This window comes from Mus caroli, chromosome 12, assembly GCF_900094665.2.
Source record: "Mus caroli chromosome 12, CAROLI_EIJ_v1.1, whole genome shotgun sequence".
Taxonomy (NCBI): Eukaryota; Metazoa; Chordata; class Mammalia; order Rodentia; family Muridae; genus Mus; species Mus caroli.
Window position 1 is genome coordinate 98,611,240 of NC_034581.1, and position 18,289 is coordinate 98,629,528.

General features: G+C 43.8%; 1 protein-coding gene across 1 annotated transcript; it reads right to left on the reverse strand.

Moving 5' to 3' along the window:
* Window positions 1-7,571: 7,571 nt before the first annotated feature.
* LOC110306586 (serine protease inhibitor A3N-like) lies at window positions 7,572-13,207 on the reverse strand. Its single transcript, XM_021178655.1, is given in 4 exon segments — window positions 7,572-7,802; window positions 8,753-8,903; window positions 10,503-10,776; window positions 12,571-13,207. Coding segments are annotated over 4 exon segments (1,293 nt in total).
* Window positions 13,208-18,289: the final 5,082 nt, after the last annotated feature.

Genomic DNA, 18,289 nt, shown 5'->3' on the forward strand with positions numbered 1-18,289 from the left:
GAAAATTGGCTTGAAATACTCTTTCTTTGCTGAGTCTTTGTGTGCATTACACTTCAGGGTGACCGTGGCTTCATACAACAAGTCTGGCAATGTTCCTTAGGTTTCTATTTTGTGGAATAGTTTGAGGAGTACTAGTTTTAGCTCTTCTGCGAAAATCTGGTAGAATTCTCTACTAAAACGATTTTGCCCTGGGCTTTTTTTGTTTGGGAGGTTTTTAATGAGTGCTTCTATTTCCTTACAAATTATAGGACTACTTAAGTAGTTTATATGATCTTGAGTTAACTTTGGTAAGTGGTATATACCTAGAAAATCATCATTTTATTTAGATTTTTCAATTTTTGTTGAGTACAGGCTTTTAAAGTAAGACCTAATGATTCATTGGATTTCTTCAGTGTCTGTTATCATGGCTCCCTTTTCTTCTTTGATTTTGTTAATTCGGATACTGTCTCTCTGCCTTTTATTTAGATTGGCTAAGTGTTTTTCTATCGTATTGATTTTCTCAAAGAACCAGCTCTTGATTTACTGAATTCTTTGTATGGTTCTCTTTTTTGGTAATTGATTGATTTCAGCCCTTAGTTTTTTTTACTCCTCTTTGGTGTGTTTGCTTCTTTTTGTTCTTTTAGGTTTCAGGTGTACTTTAAAATTGTTAGTTAGTATGTGATATGTTCCGTTTCTTTATGAATGGATTTACTGGTATGAGCTTTCCTCTTAGCACTGCTTCCATTGTGTCCCATAAGTTTGGGTAAGTAGTGCACTCATTTTCAATGAATTCTAGAAAGTGTTTCATTTCTCTCTTTATTTCTTCCTTGACTTGGTGGTTATTGAGCGGAAAGTGGTTCAGTTTGCATGAGTTTGTAAGCTTTGTGTTGTTTCTGTTGTTGACATCCAGCTTTAAATCATGGTGCTCTGATATGATACAAGGGGTTCTTTCTATTTTCTTGTACTTGTGAAGGTTTGCTTTGAGACAGACTACATGGTCAACTTTGGATGAGGTCCTGAGAAGAAGGTATATTCTTTTGTGTTTGGGTGAAATGTTCTTTAGATATATTAGGTCCATTTGATTCATAACATGTATTAGTCTCATGATTTGCCTTTTTAGTTTCTGTCTCAATGGCCTGTCAATTAGTGAGAGTGGGGTGTTGAAGTCTCCCACTATTAATGAATGGGGTTTGAGATGAGAGTTAAACTTCAGTAATGATTCTTTTACAAATGTGGATGTCCTTGCATTAGGGCACAGATGCTCAGAATTGAGACTTGGTGGATTTTTCCTTTGATGAGTATGATTTGTTTCGATTAATTTTGGTTGAAAGTATATTTTATTAGATATTTGAATGGCTACTCCAGCTTGCTTTCTGGGACTGTCTTCTTGGAAAACATTTTCCAGCGGCTTACTCTGAGGTAATGTCTCTCTTTGCTGATGGGGTGTTTCTTGTGTGCAGCAGAATGATGGATCCTGTGTTGGCCTCCATTTTGTTAGCCTGTGTCTTTTTATTGGGGCATTGAGAGTCCATTGATGCTGAGAGTTATTATGACCAATGATTGTTAATTCCTGTGGTTTTCGGGTTGGTAGTGCTTGTGTGTGTGTGTGTGTGTGTGTGTGTGTGTGTGTGTGTGTGTGTGTGTTTCTTTTCTTTTGTTTCTGCTTGTGTAATTATTTAAGCTCCTTGGCTTGGAGTTTTCCTTTGATGGCTTTCCGTAGGTTAGGATATGTGGATATATACTGTTTGAATTTGGTTTTGTTTTGGAATATCTTGTTTTCTCCATCTACTGTGATTAAAATTTTGCTAGGTATAGTAGTCTAAGTTTGTATCTATGGTTCTTCAGAGGCAGTGGAACATCTGTCCAGTCCATTCTGTGTTTCAGAATCTCTGTTGAGATGTTGGGTGTGATTCTGACGTGACTTGGCCTCCTCCCCTTATACCTTTTAATATTCTTTCTTTATTCTGTACATTTAGTGTTTTGATTATTATGTGGTTGGAGGATTTTCTTTTCTGATAGAATATACTTGGTGTTCTGTAAATTTCTTGTGTAATTTTTCTCATTATTTTATTTATTTACATTCCAACAGTTGCCACCCCTCCCACAGTTCCTCATCCCATTCCTTCTTTCCCATGCTCTCCCCAACAGTCATCCCCCTTTGCTTGGACCTCAAGTTCCTGGAGGATTGTGCACATCTTCTTCCACTGAGGTCAGACCAGGCAGGGGCCTCAGACCAGTTCATGTATTCTGCCTGGTTAGTGGTTCCATCTCTAGGAGCTTCCAGTGGTCCAGGGTATTTGAGACTGCTGGTCTTCCTATGGGATCGCCCGCCCTTTCAGCTTCCTTCAATCCTTCACCTAACTCAACCTTAGGGGTCCTCAACTTCAATTCAATGGTTGGGTGTAAGTATCTGCATCTGTCTCAGTCAGCTGCTAGTTGGGTCTCTCAGAGGATATCCATGCTAGACTCCTGTCTGTAAGCACACTATAGCATCAGTAGTAGTGTCAGGTTTTGGTTCCCCACCCTATGTGAGATGGATCACAAGTTGGGTTGATCATTGGACTGCCTTTACTTCAGGCTCTTCTCCAGTTTTGTCTCTGCAGCTCTTTTAGACAGGAACTATTCTGGGTCAGAAATTTTGTCTGTGGGTTAGGTTGGTAACCCCATCCCTCCACTTGAAGCCCTGTCTATCTACTGGGGGTGGACTCTTCGAGTTCTCTTTTCCCACTGTTGTGCATTTTGGCTAAGATCACCCCATTGACTGACTGAATCTAATAGAAGAGAAAGTGGGAAAGAGCCTAGAACTCATAGGCACAGGAGGAAATTTCCTGAACATGACACTAATGGCTCAGGCTTTAAGATCAACAATTGATAAATAGGACCTCATGAAACTGGAAAGCGTCTGTAAGGCAAAGGACAGAGTCAATAGGATAAATCTGCCACCTACAAATTGGGAAAAATCTTCACTAACCCTACATCTGATAGAGGGCTAATATCTAAGATATATAAAGAATCCAAGAAGTTAATCTCCAAAGAAACAAATAATCCAATTAAAAAATTGAGTACAGAGCTAAACAGAGAAATTACAACAGAATCTGGAATGGCTGAGAAGCAGTTAAAGAAATGTTCAAAGTCCATAGTCATCAGGGAAATGCAAATCAAAATGACCTTGAGATTCTACCTTACACCAATCAGAATGGCTAAGATCAGAAACTCACAGGATCAAGGGCCTTGCCTCCCATTGATGCCAGATAAGGTCCCTTCAGCTCCTTCAGTCTTTCTCCTAACTCCTCCATTGGGGGCACTGTGCTCAGTCTGATGTTTGGTTGCTAGAGAGCATCTACATCAGTATTGGTCAGGATCTGGCAAAGCCTCTCAGGAGACAGCTGTATCAGGCTCCTGTCAGCAAGCACTTCTTGGCATCCACAATAGTGTCTGGGTTTGGTGTCTGCATGGTGGATGGATCCCCAGGTGGGGCAGTCTCTGGATGGCCTTTCCTTCAGTCTCTGCTCCACTCTTTGTCCCTGTATTTCCTTTAGACAGAAGCAACTCTGGGTTAAAATGTTGGAGATGCAATGGGGTACCATGCCTAACCTGTGGCTATGGTCTTGACAGGTTCTCCCTCCCCCTTGTGGGGTATTTCAGCCAATATCATTCCCGTGGTGTCCTGGGAGGCTCTTGCTTTCCTGGCATCTGGGACTTTCTGGTTGCTACTCCCAGTTCCCCATCTCCCATTGCAACACACCTCTGTTCAATTTCATGACCCTCTGTACATCTATTCTATCTCCTGCCATACCTGATTGTTTCCCTCTTTTTCCCCTCCCCCTCTTTTCTTCCTCCCAAGTCCCTCCCATCCTCTACTTTCCTTGATTATTTTGTTCCCCTTTCTAAGTAGACCTGAAGGATACACTCTTTGCTCTTTCTTCTTCTTGAACTTCATGTGGTCTATGAGTTGTATCATGGGTATTCCACACTTTTTGCCTAATATGCACTTATCAGTGAGTGCATACCCTGTGTGTTCTTTTGTGATTGAGTTACCTCACTCAGGATGATATTTTTTAGATCCATCCAGTTGCCTGCAAATTTCATGAAGCCATTTTTTTTAATTGCTGAGCAGTACTCCATTGTGTAAATGTACCACATTTTCTGTATCCAGAAAATGTAAGGAACCCAGATATCTCTCAACTGAAGACTGAATACACAAAATGTGGTTCATTTATGCAATGGAGTACTACTATTTAGCTATTAAAAATGAGGAAATAATGAATTTTACAGGCAAATAGATGGAGCTAGAAAATATCATGCTGAGTGAGGTGACCCAGATACCAAAGGACATGCATGGCATGTACTCGCTGATAAGTGGATATTACCCAAAAAGTGTAAAATACCTAGAATACAACCCACACACTGTAAGAAGTTTAACAACCAGGAAGGCCCAAGTGAGGATGCTTTGATCCCACTTAGAAGGGGAAACAAAATAATCACAGGAGGCAGAGGGAGAGTGGGACCTGGGTTAGAGAGGGGAGTGGAAGAGGAAAAGGGGATGATGGTCAGGAATGGAGGGCAGCAACAGGAGAGAAGCCCAGAGGGTCAGGAGAATGCGTGGACATGTGCAGCCTCTGGGGTGGGAGGAGCCTCTAGCCAGTTCCAGAGACCTGGGAGGTGAGAGACTCTCAGGATTCAATGGGGTGACCTTAGCCAAACTTCTTGTATACTTATGACATCTCTTTCTTTAGGTTGGGAAAAATTTCTTCTATGATGTTAAATTTAGTTTCTGGGCCTTTGAGCTAAGGACTCTTCCCCCTCTATTCCCAGGATCCTTAGGTTACATCTTTTCATGGACTCCTAGATTTCCTAGAAGTTTTGTGTCAGGAAATTTTTAGATTTAACATTTTATTTGACTAGTGTATTACGTTTTTTATTGTATCTTCTATGCCTGAGATTCCCTCTTGCATCTCCTGTACTCTGTTGGTGATGCTTGCATCTGTTGGTCCTGCTCTCTTCCCTAGGTTTTCCATATCCAGCATCCCATCACTTTGTATTTTCTTTCTGCTTCTACTTCTATGTTCAGGTCTTACCCAGTTTTAGTTATTTCCTTCATCTGTTTAATTGTACTTTTCTATATTTTTAAGGGATTTATTCATTTCCTCTTTAAAGGCCTCTTCCACCTTTGTAAGATTGGATACAAGATCATTTTCTAGAACTTTGGTTGTGTAGGATACTATTGCAGTGCCTGCTGTAGTAGAATAGCTGTGCTCGGAGATGCCATATTGTCCTGGTTCTTGTTGATTATGTTCTTAACCTGACCTTCTCATTGTCCCTGTATGTTCCTGGCGTAGCAGAGATCCATGAAGATGGGCCTGATCTGGGTACTTCTGGTGCAGCAGGCCTCAAGTGGTCAGCCTTGGGATAGACAACAGTATTCAGGATGCAGTGCATGTTCAGGGCATCTGGAAATGCTCTACGGTACTTAGGAGGCAGGAGATTGGAATGAGAAGGGATCTAACCTGGGTATTCTTTGTGCAGAGGGCCTAGTGGAGGCAAGCAGAGCTGTGGCCAGACAATGGAAGTGGATGCTTACAGTTATCCATTGGACTGAGCACAGGGTCCACAACGAAGGAGCTAGAGAAAGTATCCAAGGGGTCTTTCAGCCTTATAGGAGGAACAACCAGTACCCCCTGAGCTCCCTGGGACTAAAACACCAATCAAAGAAAACACATGGTGGGACTCCTGTCTCTAGCTGCATATGTAGCAGAGGATGCCTTAGTCGGCCATCAATGAGAGGAGAGGGCCCTGGTCTTGGGAAGGTTATATGCCTCAGGACAAGGGAATACCAGGGCCAGGAAGTGGGAATGGGTGGGTTGGGGAGCAGGGGGGAGAGGATAGGGGATTTTCAGAGAGGAAACTAGGAAAGGGGATAGCATTTGAGATATAAATAAAGAAAATTATCTAATAAAAATGATAACTATATGTCCAAGTTTCATTAGACCCAGCTGGTCATTGGCAGAACCCAGGAAGGACAGACACATTGTGTGTGTGAGACTCCACCCCTCAGCTGCTTTGATTGTTGCATTTTAAGAAATGGATGCTCAGCATGTAGAAACCACTGAGCCATGCAGGAAGTTCCCAGGCAGTGAACCACAGTGAACAACAATGTTTCCAGTCTCCTATCTTTCTCCTCCACAGTCTGTCACCTCTACTGCACACCAGGTCTCCCCCTTTAGAGGCTTCTTCACCAGGACAATATCTGGTTGTCAAGAGACATGCAAAATATCAGCCCACAAGGAATGTGGAGAAGCAAACTGATATCTAGGCTCTAGACGCCCTTATTAGGTGAACTCAGACTTTGGCCACAGCTTTTAGACCTACCACATGGGCAGCATGAGACTTATTCAACCCCAGGCTCCTAAGATACCTGGTTAGAGGCCATAATGGATGGAGGGATCAAATTGTGTCATGTCACTACTCATGGAGTGCATGTGGTGTCCAGCACAGATCCTTGACTGAGAGTTAGGCACATTGTCATTTTGAGGACACTTGACTGCTGTCAATAGACAGTCCCTTTTTCTCTCATCCCATGGTCCTATGTTTGGTATCTTGGTGCTCACTGGGAAAGGAAATCCTGTTTGTGTGATTCTCTGCTGAGCACAGGTCCACCTGTCACTGTGTCTTCTCAGGAGCCTTGAGGCTCAGGTGTGTCCCAACCTTGATGAACAGCTTTCCCTCTGTCTGCAGGCCTCTGGCTGTGTTTCCTGGCTCACAGGATTCTCCATGGCTGCCAAGCACCTGACCCAGATACATCTTGGCCTCCTCTCCTCCTCTATCTAGGTTCTAACCTGGCTCAGCCCTTGAGCACTATCACCCACTCCTATCTCCATATTTCTCCTGATGTTCCCTGAAACTTCCCTCAATGATGATCCCCAAGACCCCTGCTCCACCAAGTTCTCTGCATTGAAGCCACACATGTTACATTCCTAAGACAGGAGCAGTGGTTGACTCCTTCAAAGCTCCCTCTGGCTCTGAGACATTAGAGAATCACACATTGCCAGTCTCTTTACAATCTAGTGTCTGCTCTGCCCCTTCCTAAACATACCTTATCTCAGAATCTACAAAATGGTTCCACTGTTCTTTGCCCTGTACAAAACACTCCTTTTGGTCATCTGGATACCACCACTTTCTTCTCCTCCTCCCTCCCTCCTCCTCGTCTTGCTCCCCTACCTTTACCTCCTCCTCCTCCTCATCATCATCCTCACCATCATCATCACCATCGTTCTCATCCTCTGTCCTTACCACAGGGTTCACCTAAACCCAGGTCTCTTTGGGTGCTCTATGTGAAACATCCAGAATCTTGCTTTATCATCCACCTTTCCACCATCACTGTGAAGTCTCAGGAGCAGACTCACTGCTGGATGAAGGTTTTCCCTTGTCATCAGCAAACTTGGAATACCATAATACCTAGCTGTGTATCATGGGGAAATGCCTAAGCTTCTCTGTGCCTCAGTTTCCTCACCCATAAAGGGACTCACAATAGCATGTAGGTCCGAGGGCCATCACAGGAGTCACAGAGTGTGACAATCTCTATGGCCCTGTTGTCACCAGAGGATACAATCTGCAAAGACTCTTGAATCTCCCTTGGGATTCAAGACTTTCACTAACATGAAGAGAATCTGAGGATCTAAAGACAGGACAATAATATTGAATGGCCTATTGAAGTTCACATTCACAATGTCAAATTTTGCAGACAGTGGGACACTTTTGAATCTTGTGGCAGCAGCTGCTTCTGTGTCTGTCTCAGCCATGTCTAACACAGCCTTGTGGACCACCTGTGGGAAGAGGAACACATCACTGAGTAGAGACAAGGGAGGGCAGGAGAGGGTTCTTGAGCCAGCAGTGAGTGCTGGCCTCATCTGCTCATGAATTTTTGTTCTTTTCATGGGCTCTAACCCTGGATTCCCAAGTCTCTTCTCAGGGTGTGTGATGAGGCAGGCCCTCAGTCTGCTCAGTGTCTGAATCTGTGCTGTCCTCAGATCACTACAACAGGAGGACAGGGGTAGGTAATGCCAGGCGTTCCCCACAGGCAGCCTTGCTTGCCAGTGTGCTGGTAGACTGTGTAGGCTTCAGCATGCTCCCTGCTCCAGCCTCCTTGGGAAATACAACAGCAATGCACAGGGCAGGGCTTCCCATTCCCAGGTGGTCACATCCTGCTGGGACAGATCTGAGCCCTGAGCTCTGAGTGGGCACTAGAAAGAACATTAGCCATCTATATCCTGGGAATGTGTGATGGAGGTCTAAGGATATCTCCTCTCATATCCTCAAGGTTTTCTTCAGAACTGCCATTGATCCCTTGTTATTACATTCACTGATACTATTCTCTGTGCTGGTAAAATGGTAATGGCCTGGCACTGCATTGAAGAAGCTGAGACCAGAGTTGATTTGGTGGTACAGTAGATTATGGGTAACACTGCAGTGGATTATGGGTGCCCTACAGTGGTTTGTGGGGAGCTCTGCAATACAGCACAGGTAGGGAACCATGTGGTCTAAAACTGAGCACAGGCACTTTCTCCATCATTGACTTTAGAAGAGTTCAAGTCCAGACAGTAAAGGAGTGACTGCCTGCACACACTCAGTATCTGGGCTAAGATTTATGTCTCCCACAATGAGGGATCCCAGGCATGCAGGTTTTATTACATATTGAACATCCTCACATGCCCACATGGCCTTCACTGTCTACATTCAGTACCCAAAGTCAATAACACCATGTTTCATGTCTTACCTGAGAGACACTTATATCCTTGGCTCCAGTGATCCCAGACAGGTCAGCCTGTGTGGAGAAGACTTCCCTGATACCCAGCTCTGGAAGGATATCCTCCAGTCTGTAGTTTCTGGATATGGAGAACTTGGGTAGGCAAAGCCCATCTATCATCCTGAGAGTAAGGAAGAGAAATGGAAGAGTCACTGGAATCTGTGCCCTGCTGAAACCAGCTAACATCTCCAGAGCAGCCTTCTATAACAGTCCTCTCTCTTCTTAGAATTGGGAACAAAACACCCAGGGAAGGAGTTACAGAGACAAAGTTCGTAGCTGTGATGAAAGGATGGACCATTTAGAGACTGCCGTATCCAGGGATCCTTCCCATAAGCAGCTTCTAAACGCTGACACCATTGCATACACTAGCAAGATTTTGCTGAAAGGACCCAAATATAGCTGTCTCTTGTGAGACGATGCCGGGGCCTAGCAAACACAGGAGTGGATGTTCACAGTCAGCTATTGGATGGATCACAGGGCTCCCAATGGAGAAGCTAGAGAAAGTACCCAAGGAGCTAAAGGGATCTGCAACCCTATTGTTGGAACAACATGATGTACTAACCAGAACCCCGGAGCTCTTGTCTCTAGCTGCATATGTATCGAAAGATGGCCTAGTCGGCCATCATTGGAAAGAGAGGCCCATTGGACTTGCAAACTTTATATGCCCCAATATAGGGGAATGCCAGGGCCAAAAGAATGGGAATGGGTGGGTAGGGAAGTGGGGGGCGCTATGGGGGACTTTTGGGATAGCATTGGAAATGTAACTGAGGAAAATATGTAATAAAAATATTAAAAATTTAAAAAAACAAAAAACCAAAACAAAACAAAACAAAAAACAAAACAAACAAACAAACAAACAAAAAAAAACAGTCCTCTCTCGGGAACAGAAACTCTTTTCACTTATACCTACACCACATGATTTTGCTCTTTCTGATGCATTAATTACTTATTAGTGCCTGAGAGAATTTGTAGTGGACAGGCAACCTGGCTTGATATTAGCTGCTCCCTGACTGAGAATTGCTTTCCTCCTAGATGCACAAAATACAGCCCTTCCCTGTCATGCTGACCACAGACATTGCCTAATGAGCCTTCTGTTTAAAATTAGTCACTGCATCACTCTCCAGATTTCCTTGCTCTTGGATGACCTTCTCAAACTCACTACTGCCTTCAACTTGACCCCTAGCTTAGTAAATAATGATTAGATCTATTTTTATCCCTCTACTGTCTCTTCCTCAATTACAAGATAGCCCATGAGGATGAAAATTTTGGCAAATTTTCTCAGGTTCTGAGTCTAAGTCAGAGCTTTGCACATAGTAGGTTCCTGAGTCACCATTCTATGGATGGTGAATGAATGGCTGATAAAGGGATAAGATTGCTGCAAGGTACACAGTGCTTATCAAAGTCTATATGTCACCACAATTCCTTCTGCCTTCCAAAGGCATGTTCAAGACTCCTTGTCATTTACATCCTGTTAGAGACACAGGAAACTTCATTCCTTGTTTGAGTTGATCTCATCTTGTCAACAACAAAAATCACAGTAAAATGAGGACTCAAATAACTGATACAGAGAAGGGGGATTCAACTCAACTCCACCTATCCCCTGCTGACTCTTTAACCATTACACTAGGTATTAGTGAGAATCTGAGATTCAGAGACACTGGCCATTAGGACAGCAGCAGTACAGGAATCAGTGACAGTTCTGACTCCTGTGGACACGCACCTGGGCCTCAGTGATTTCCTCCACTTCCTCAGGGTCTCTGGTTGCAAGCTGGCTTCCACCTGCTGCATCCTGCCCTGGTCAGGGAGGATGAACATGGCCTTGCCATTGCCTTCGTAGTTCAGCTCCACCACAGTGCATTTCAGCTCCTCATCCCGAAAGTAGGGTGTCCTCAGGTTCTCTATTTTCATCATCTGCACTTTCACAGTCCTCCTTCTGTCCACTATGAATTTTCCCATGTATGTGTCATCAGGGTCAAAGGGCACCTTCCATTTGCCTAAAGATGAGTCAAAGCATCAGATTGCAACAGCAGCAGATACACTCCTCCTCCTTCCCATCTATGTTCAGCTTGTGACTTGTGACAGCAATCTATCCATCAATCACTCAGAAAGTCCCTCATGGTAGCATATGCTAAACTGGAAAATTCTTGGCAGGTAGACCAACTGTTAGCAATGAGGATCCAGGCTTTGTTTGGAAAGGGAACCTCAAAACTACAGCCTGGCTACGTGAGTTGCTGATGCAGTCGTGGATCTGGGGTGGAGTGTAAAAGAGATGAGTGTGAAGGTGATGGGACTGAAAACAGGGGAATGTGGAGAGTCCCATCTTCCTTAGGGGAACCATGTCTAGAAGTTGATGGCTTGTGGGACAGGGTTCAGGGGAAACAGATCAGCACAGACTGAGTTTTCTCATGTCATGATCACTTCATTATCCCATTCACTGTGTCTAATACATGGGAAATGAAGCCTCATCTCAGACATGGGCTATGGCCACCACCAAAAATAATAGGTTCAGCTCAGGCTTATCCCAGATTTCTAATTTATGTCTGCTGAACCAATGTAAACTCTGGGAGCTGGTGATGAAATAATTTTTGCTCTTGGCATCTCACAGTCTAAGCATACATTCCACCCCACACCAAGGAGCCTGTGTCCTGGGGAGAATTGAGAGAACCATGTCCTGCATCTAAACCTTCAGGCAGTCACTTTGCTCCCACTAGCCCCTGCCCACAGCACCTCTGGGGCCTTCCTGTCCCCCTGTCCTCTTTCCTCTGTCCTCCTGTTCTTCTGTCCTCTGTCTTCCTGTCCTTTGTCCTCTTATACTCTGATCTTCTGTCCTGTATTTCTGTCCATTGTCACCTTGATTTTCTGCCTAGAGCCAAGGCCTGCCCTCCCTGTATCCTGGACTAACTTTATTTAGGACCAAATGTACCCAAGGTCTAGTTATAGCATGACTTCTCTCAGGCAGCAATTTCTGGGCTGTCACCTTGCTCCATGGTCTATACCAGGCTGGGAGTAATGGGTAATGGGTATGGGGTTCCTGGATTTTCCCCAACTACCCTTATCTATCATGGACTCAAGTCACTGCAAGTCACTGACCTTTTGAATATTGATTTTATAAAAGTAAAATTTCAGTAAGCAGCCAGATATTAACACACAACACTTCCTGGCTGACATTTCCCTTTTCTCATGAGTTTTCCCTAGTCCCTGCTTCTCCATGCCCCAAACCAGCTCATTACAACAGGCTCAGAGGAGAAGTCCTATGTAGGAATGCCCACAGGGTTCTTCACTAGTTTTGGGTTATGATACTTTTCCACTCAAGATTATTGCTGCTAGTCTCCTTTAGGTCAAAAAGTCCCAGCCCAACAGGACACTGCTGGAGACCTAGCCTTTACAGAGGGATGGATACCTCCTATAGGTGCATACAAGAATTGCCAGCTCTGGTCAGTCTGAGGGATCCCATGTGTGTATAGAATTCCATGGCTTCAGCCCGCTCAGGAGGGCTGCCAGTAGAAGACATGGCATTCTGATAGTAAGAAGTTTATGTCATAGCCCAGATCAACCTTCCTGGATTGACAGCTCAGTATTTCTGTTGGATTGTCACAGGAATTACATCAATATTAAAAAAACAAAACAAAACAAACCTCTCAGAGGAGAAGTAAGGGCATTTTGTAATAAGCAGTTAGACACACAAGGCTCTGAGACCCTGAGCAACTCCTCTCTGGTAGTCAGTTTAAGGACACAGGTTCCCAAGCAACATCCTCTCCCTCCATTTGCCAACTATTCACTGCTCTAACCTCTAAAGAGGAGGTAATTCACCAGCACCATGGATGTCCTCTCTTCCAGGTCTGAGACCAGTTCCTTGATCTTCCCCTGGGTCTGATTGCTCACATAGTCATTGATGAGCTTTGTGGCCTCTCGAGGCTTCTGGACATCTGCTGTGAAGGCCTCAGCCTGGTACAGAGCCCTTGCCTTCTCCTTGAACTCTGCCAGGATCTGCAGGTGCTTTTCAACAAACAGGGCACTGCCTGTGCTGACCTGTACATGGTTTTCTGGATGGCTGAACCTCTATAGGAGGTGCCCAAAGCCCTGGTGGATGTCTGCCTCAGAGGTCTCTTTAAGATTGAACTTAAGAACTTCTAGAATCTCTTCCAGGATCTTGCCCTTTGCTCCCAGAGACAAGGAGCAAAGCACGGTTGTGATGCCAATTGGGAAGAAGACAATATTTTTATGTGGATTCCTCAAAGCTAGCTCCTTGTAGAGGCTGAAGGCAAAGTCAGTGTTGATGGAGGCCAATGTTAAACTGTCCAGTTGTTTTCGAGTATCTTGGCCTTTCTGGACTGCATTGTGCCTTCCTAGTGTGTCATTGGAAAAGCTGAGCATAGCAGGAGAGATCCCAGACATCAGGAGCCCCAGAGCTGCAATGAAGGGCATCATCTCTGTTCTCTAGGCTGAAAGAAAAACATCCTTTGAGTCTGGGAGGACCAGCTGGTGCTCTGAGCATCTTCTAGTTGTCCCATCTGGCTGGCATTGTGCACTTCTCTGCTGGCCTACCTGCCTCTGAGACTGTCCATGAGCTGTGCTATGAACACTCAGATGGCAGTACTACATCATGGGTTCTCTACTACCATGGAGGAAGTGCTGTTACAGAAGCCAATTCTTCCATTTAAGAGAACCAGCTTCCAGAAAGTGGAAGGGTTATTCCAGCCTCACAGATAGAGAGGAACCTGGAGCTGGGCACAAACCATGTGTAATCTCTTCTCACTTTCTAGATTGCCATAAGGACCCGATGAAAGGCAGGGAGCCCTCTTTCTCTGCACTTCTGCCCTGTCCTATCAACACCCTCTAGTGCAGACTGAAGGAAGTAATCTTAGATAAATTTTGTAGCACTGAATCTAGTACATGTTTCTGGGAGTAGGGAGATTGAGAGAAAACACTAGAAACATCTGGCTCAGTGCCAAAGCCCTGTCACCCCTGAGAACAGCTATTAGAAGGACCAATAGGGAGATGTCCTTTCAACTCTGCCAGTGTACTTCATGGCTCCAGGCTTGGATGGCCTCCTGAGAAAATGAAAGCCAAATGTTGTTTATATCTCTAATACCTGTACCAGATTTCAATTCATCGGTTAGGTGACTGTGTGGTGGCAAGAAAATATCTAGATCTCTCAGGGCAGCCTGTTGTGTGGCTCAGTGACATAATTGGCCAAAGTGTTTGGCTCATCACAGTGTGGGAGTGGAGGTGGAGAGTGTCCCAAGGGCCAACTCGTCCATACTCCCTTGCAGTAGTGAACACAGTTGAATCCTGTGATCATGGTAAACATGGCTGCCCAGATATAGCCTCAGTCCAGGCTGTAAGGGAATGTAGATGGGAAAGTATATGTGAGAGGAATGGAAAAGTGAGGGAGGAGAGGGAAGAGAGGGACAAGATGGGTTATGGTGCCTCAGACCCTCTGGGTCCCTGTGTCTGCATAAAAACGGGTCTCTAGAATAGGTGGGCAAAGCTTAGGGTGAAGTGACAAACAGAGACACGCACACAAGAGAGGTGTTGAATCTGAATGTAATTTTCTGGTTGAACCTCAGACTTTTTATAAAACAGAGTAACAGAATAAGGCACATTGAAGTTTTCCAGGTGCAAGAGGAGTGACTTCAAAAGGAACCAGATAAATGTTTACTTTAGAGATTAGCACACCTGCTTTGGGTCAGCCCTGTGCCAGGCAAGAGTTTCACACTTTATTGTTAATAGCATCAGGGGGTTTTTAACTCTTGACAAGCCTCAAGAATAATGTAGTGTCACTGACCCCGAAATTCTCTAGGCCTTGTTAAATTATATCTAGTCTGGAGAATCCTCATTATCAGGATAGTATATTAACTTGCTCTTGGCATGGAATGTAGCTTGTGGTAAAATTTTTATCTCAGTGAGGATTTTTGTCTCTTTCTGCAGACAACTGAGTTAATGGCTGTGATTTATTGTTTTATTGTAGTGCTTAATTAGTTACTGAATAGGTTAAGCTCCTTGCTGCTATCTGGGATCTAGGAACACTGGGAAAGGCTTTAGCTATGTTAGAATTCAATCTTAAAAGGCATTATAATAAGGTAATACTAAATAGAGAGCACGTGAATCCATACACTAGACTAAAGCGGGAGTGGAAAATTGATTTTATGGTTAATATGGATTAGGGAGAGAGTGCCAGACCCCAGGAAGAGAGTTTCCTTGAAATTCTTTGCTTCATGAGTCAGCTTCCCAGCTTTCCCTTTGTCAAACTGACTCAACCAAAGTACGTGGCATTATGGGAGAAGGAGGAGTGAGGAAGTACAAGGAAGAGGGGTCAGGACAATAGAAGGGGGAGGAGGGGAAAGGATGAGGGAGCCAAGGCAAAGATGGAAGGTAGAGGAGACTGGAAGAGTGTAGGAGAATGGAGATCAGGAAAGGCAGGTGTTGGAGCTTTGCCTCCTGTCCCCAGGGCAGGCACATGTCTCCAGAGGAGCCAGGAGCTTCAGCAACTTTCACTGTGTATTAGACTAATGCAACCTTTTCTTTGGGGAAGCATTTGGCCATGTTTTTTGTTCCTTTGATTCTTTGGGGGTTTTCTGTTTTTATTTTCAGTGTTTATCTCATTTATTTATGTTGCTTTGATCTAATACATACAAAACGAAATAGCTGCTCAAGAACACTTAAATGTATCAACATTCTGTAATTTATATGAAAATTATTACGCATAGGTTTTATATTACTTCCAGTGTTTCCATACTTGGTAGAAGGTCTACTGAAGATTTTCACACTGCCTATAATTTATGTATATGTAATTGTATGGAAACTCTTCTGTGTTTTATGGTCTAGACATGGTCTAGTAGAGTAGTATGGTAACAAAAGACTATGGTAAACAATAAGGTTTAAATTTTACAATTGTCATGGATTCATTGGACTATGCCAAGCTTTGTGCTGAGATTTGTGGTGTGGATGTTAAACCTTGCTTGCTATTATTTTCCTTTACACCATCTATCTAAAACTGGGACATGAGATACAGTTACGAGATTTGTCTTTGCTTTTCAAACATGTGTGTACTGACTCTTCTCTCAGTGGAGAGATTGATCTCTTGTTTCTCTAGCCAATTATACTTGCAAAATACATGACAATCATTATATTTCTCTGAATGAATCTCTAACCCTGGGACCATATATTTCATTATTTGTATGCCAGGTTTTGAGCTTGTCTTGGAGTGACTGTGTCTATGAAAGTAACTTTATAGCCAGAACAAAAAGCATTGGCTACTTGGTTTTAAAGTTTATAATTTATAGTTGGCCTTATGAGAAACCTTCCATTTGGCTAATCTACAGTGCAATGTGGTCACAGCATTGATTGTTTAGTCTACACTTCCCAAAACACAGCTCAGTAAGATTATTTCTCAGTTCAATACTTTCCCACTACAATATTTGTTTTCATCTTGTTCATTTTTAGTAGATTCAACATTTTCTAGAAACCAATTTCACTTGCCATAATCTTTTTCTAACCTAAAAATTTCTCTAAGAGCCCTGCTGCTCTTTATTGACATAAACCAAATGAATGCACAAATTAATAGAATTCTAACTAAAAATAAGCAAACCACTTGGTAAAAACAAAACATACATTTCAAATATCAAATGAATATGCATCCTTTTTTCAAATATTGAGGAGATCATAGAAGCCTGTCTCCTTATCGACCATTTGAGGGTCATACGGTAAGAGCTCCTTTGAAAGAGATAATTGGCAGTAGAATGACACTGTATGTACCTTTTGTAGAGTAAAATGCTTCATCTTCTTAGAGCCATAGATGAAATGCACCATTTAAAAATGCCAAATGTTAATAATATTTAAGGATTTGTAGGCAAAATATTTTGGGATAGCCTGTGCTCCAGTTCTTAGGGGACCCACATGAAGACCAAACTCAGGACTTTTATGGAAGAGTACGATGAGGACTGCTGGCCCCAAATGGGATAGGAACCCCACAGATGACCAACAGAGTCAACTAACCTGGACCCTTGGGTCTCTCAGAGTCTGACCCCCCAACCAAAGAACATAAACAGGATGGACCTTGGCCTCTTTGTACCTATGTATCATTCAGCCATGTTTGAATCCAAAACAATTCCAACATAAAACAGGATAGTGTGTTTGTGTAGGAGAAGGCTTGGCTCAGTGGCTGACCTGTTGTCTTCATTTCTTCCTAGGAAAGAATGTAGCCCTTCCTCTTGGCCATTGATTTACCACTGAATGTGGTCCCTGACCCCAGGGGCATTTGCTGTCTGATGCGAGCATGGCAGTGATGCTACCTCTTGCATAGGGACTCTGTAACATTTCTGTCTCCTCTTGGCTCCTACATTATCACCTGGGCTAGGCAAGGTCTCAAAACTTTCACTATGTGGGGGGTCAGAAGGAGCAGGCTCCATTCACTTCCCAGGAGCATAGCCCATAACACCTGCCACTTCCATAGCCATGAAGACCTAGACAAGACAGAGAAGTGTCATGCACTGCAGAAATATCCCCAATTCATACTGCGTGACCTAAGAACAAGTTCTTACCACCCCCAAATAAAGTCTCTAGGTAACAGCCCGTCCTGGGCTGGCTCTTGGCACACAGTCCTGGGATGGCTCTTTCTTCTCTCAACAGAGAGAAGGTTTTGTGGGCCTTACCTGCAGAGTCAAAGCCAGCTGCCAGCATCTGTTATGTGAATCCTGATGTGCCAGGTTTCTGCCTTCCTGGCATGTTTTTAACTTACTCATACTGACTCCGATTTACGTCTAGGGACTCCTCCCTCCTCTTAGGAAATTATGGCCCAGACAAGCTGTGTTCTGTGCTCAGATTGGGAATGGACAGATAGGATGATTTGTGGTGACAAGGACTTAAAGAATCTATCTTGCAGAACCAGCTCCTGGTGCTAAAACCCCTAAGAGTCTTCTAAACAACATTGGATGTCCTCATTGTGGCTTCTGTTTCTGTAATAGTTCAAAATTCAGTATGAACCAGGTGAGCAGTCAAGGCAAAAAGACAGAGCACCAGCCCTGACCCACTTGTCACCAAGAAGAGCTGCATCTGGCCTTTGCTCTGGGCTTCCCAAGTCACTTCAAAACGAATGCAACTCTATGGACATGCTCCTTGGCTTCCCCTTATGGAAAACCACAGATCAATAATCACATGTCTCAATATTGACAAGTCTTTGACTGCATCTGTATTCCCATCCTTTCTGTCAGGAATGGGCACATGCTAAGTAGAGACCTGCTCTCCACAGATTTCTGAAGGGAAGCTGCCTGTGTCTGGCAGTGCAAGAAATCTGAAAGGAGTCTGGGATTGCAGGAAATCTGACTGGCTGATGAGAATTTCAGTTCTATAGAGAGATTGTACATTGCAGGTCCATCCAGAGGCTGATTACCTTATTGTGTGCTAAGTAAGTTCTGTCTCTATAGAACACCCATGTATTTCATGGCCTTCCTGTGTGTCAGAACTGATATCAGTGACAATAGAGTCTATTAACTTAGCAGGCATCTA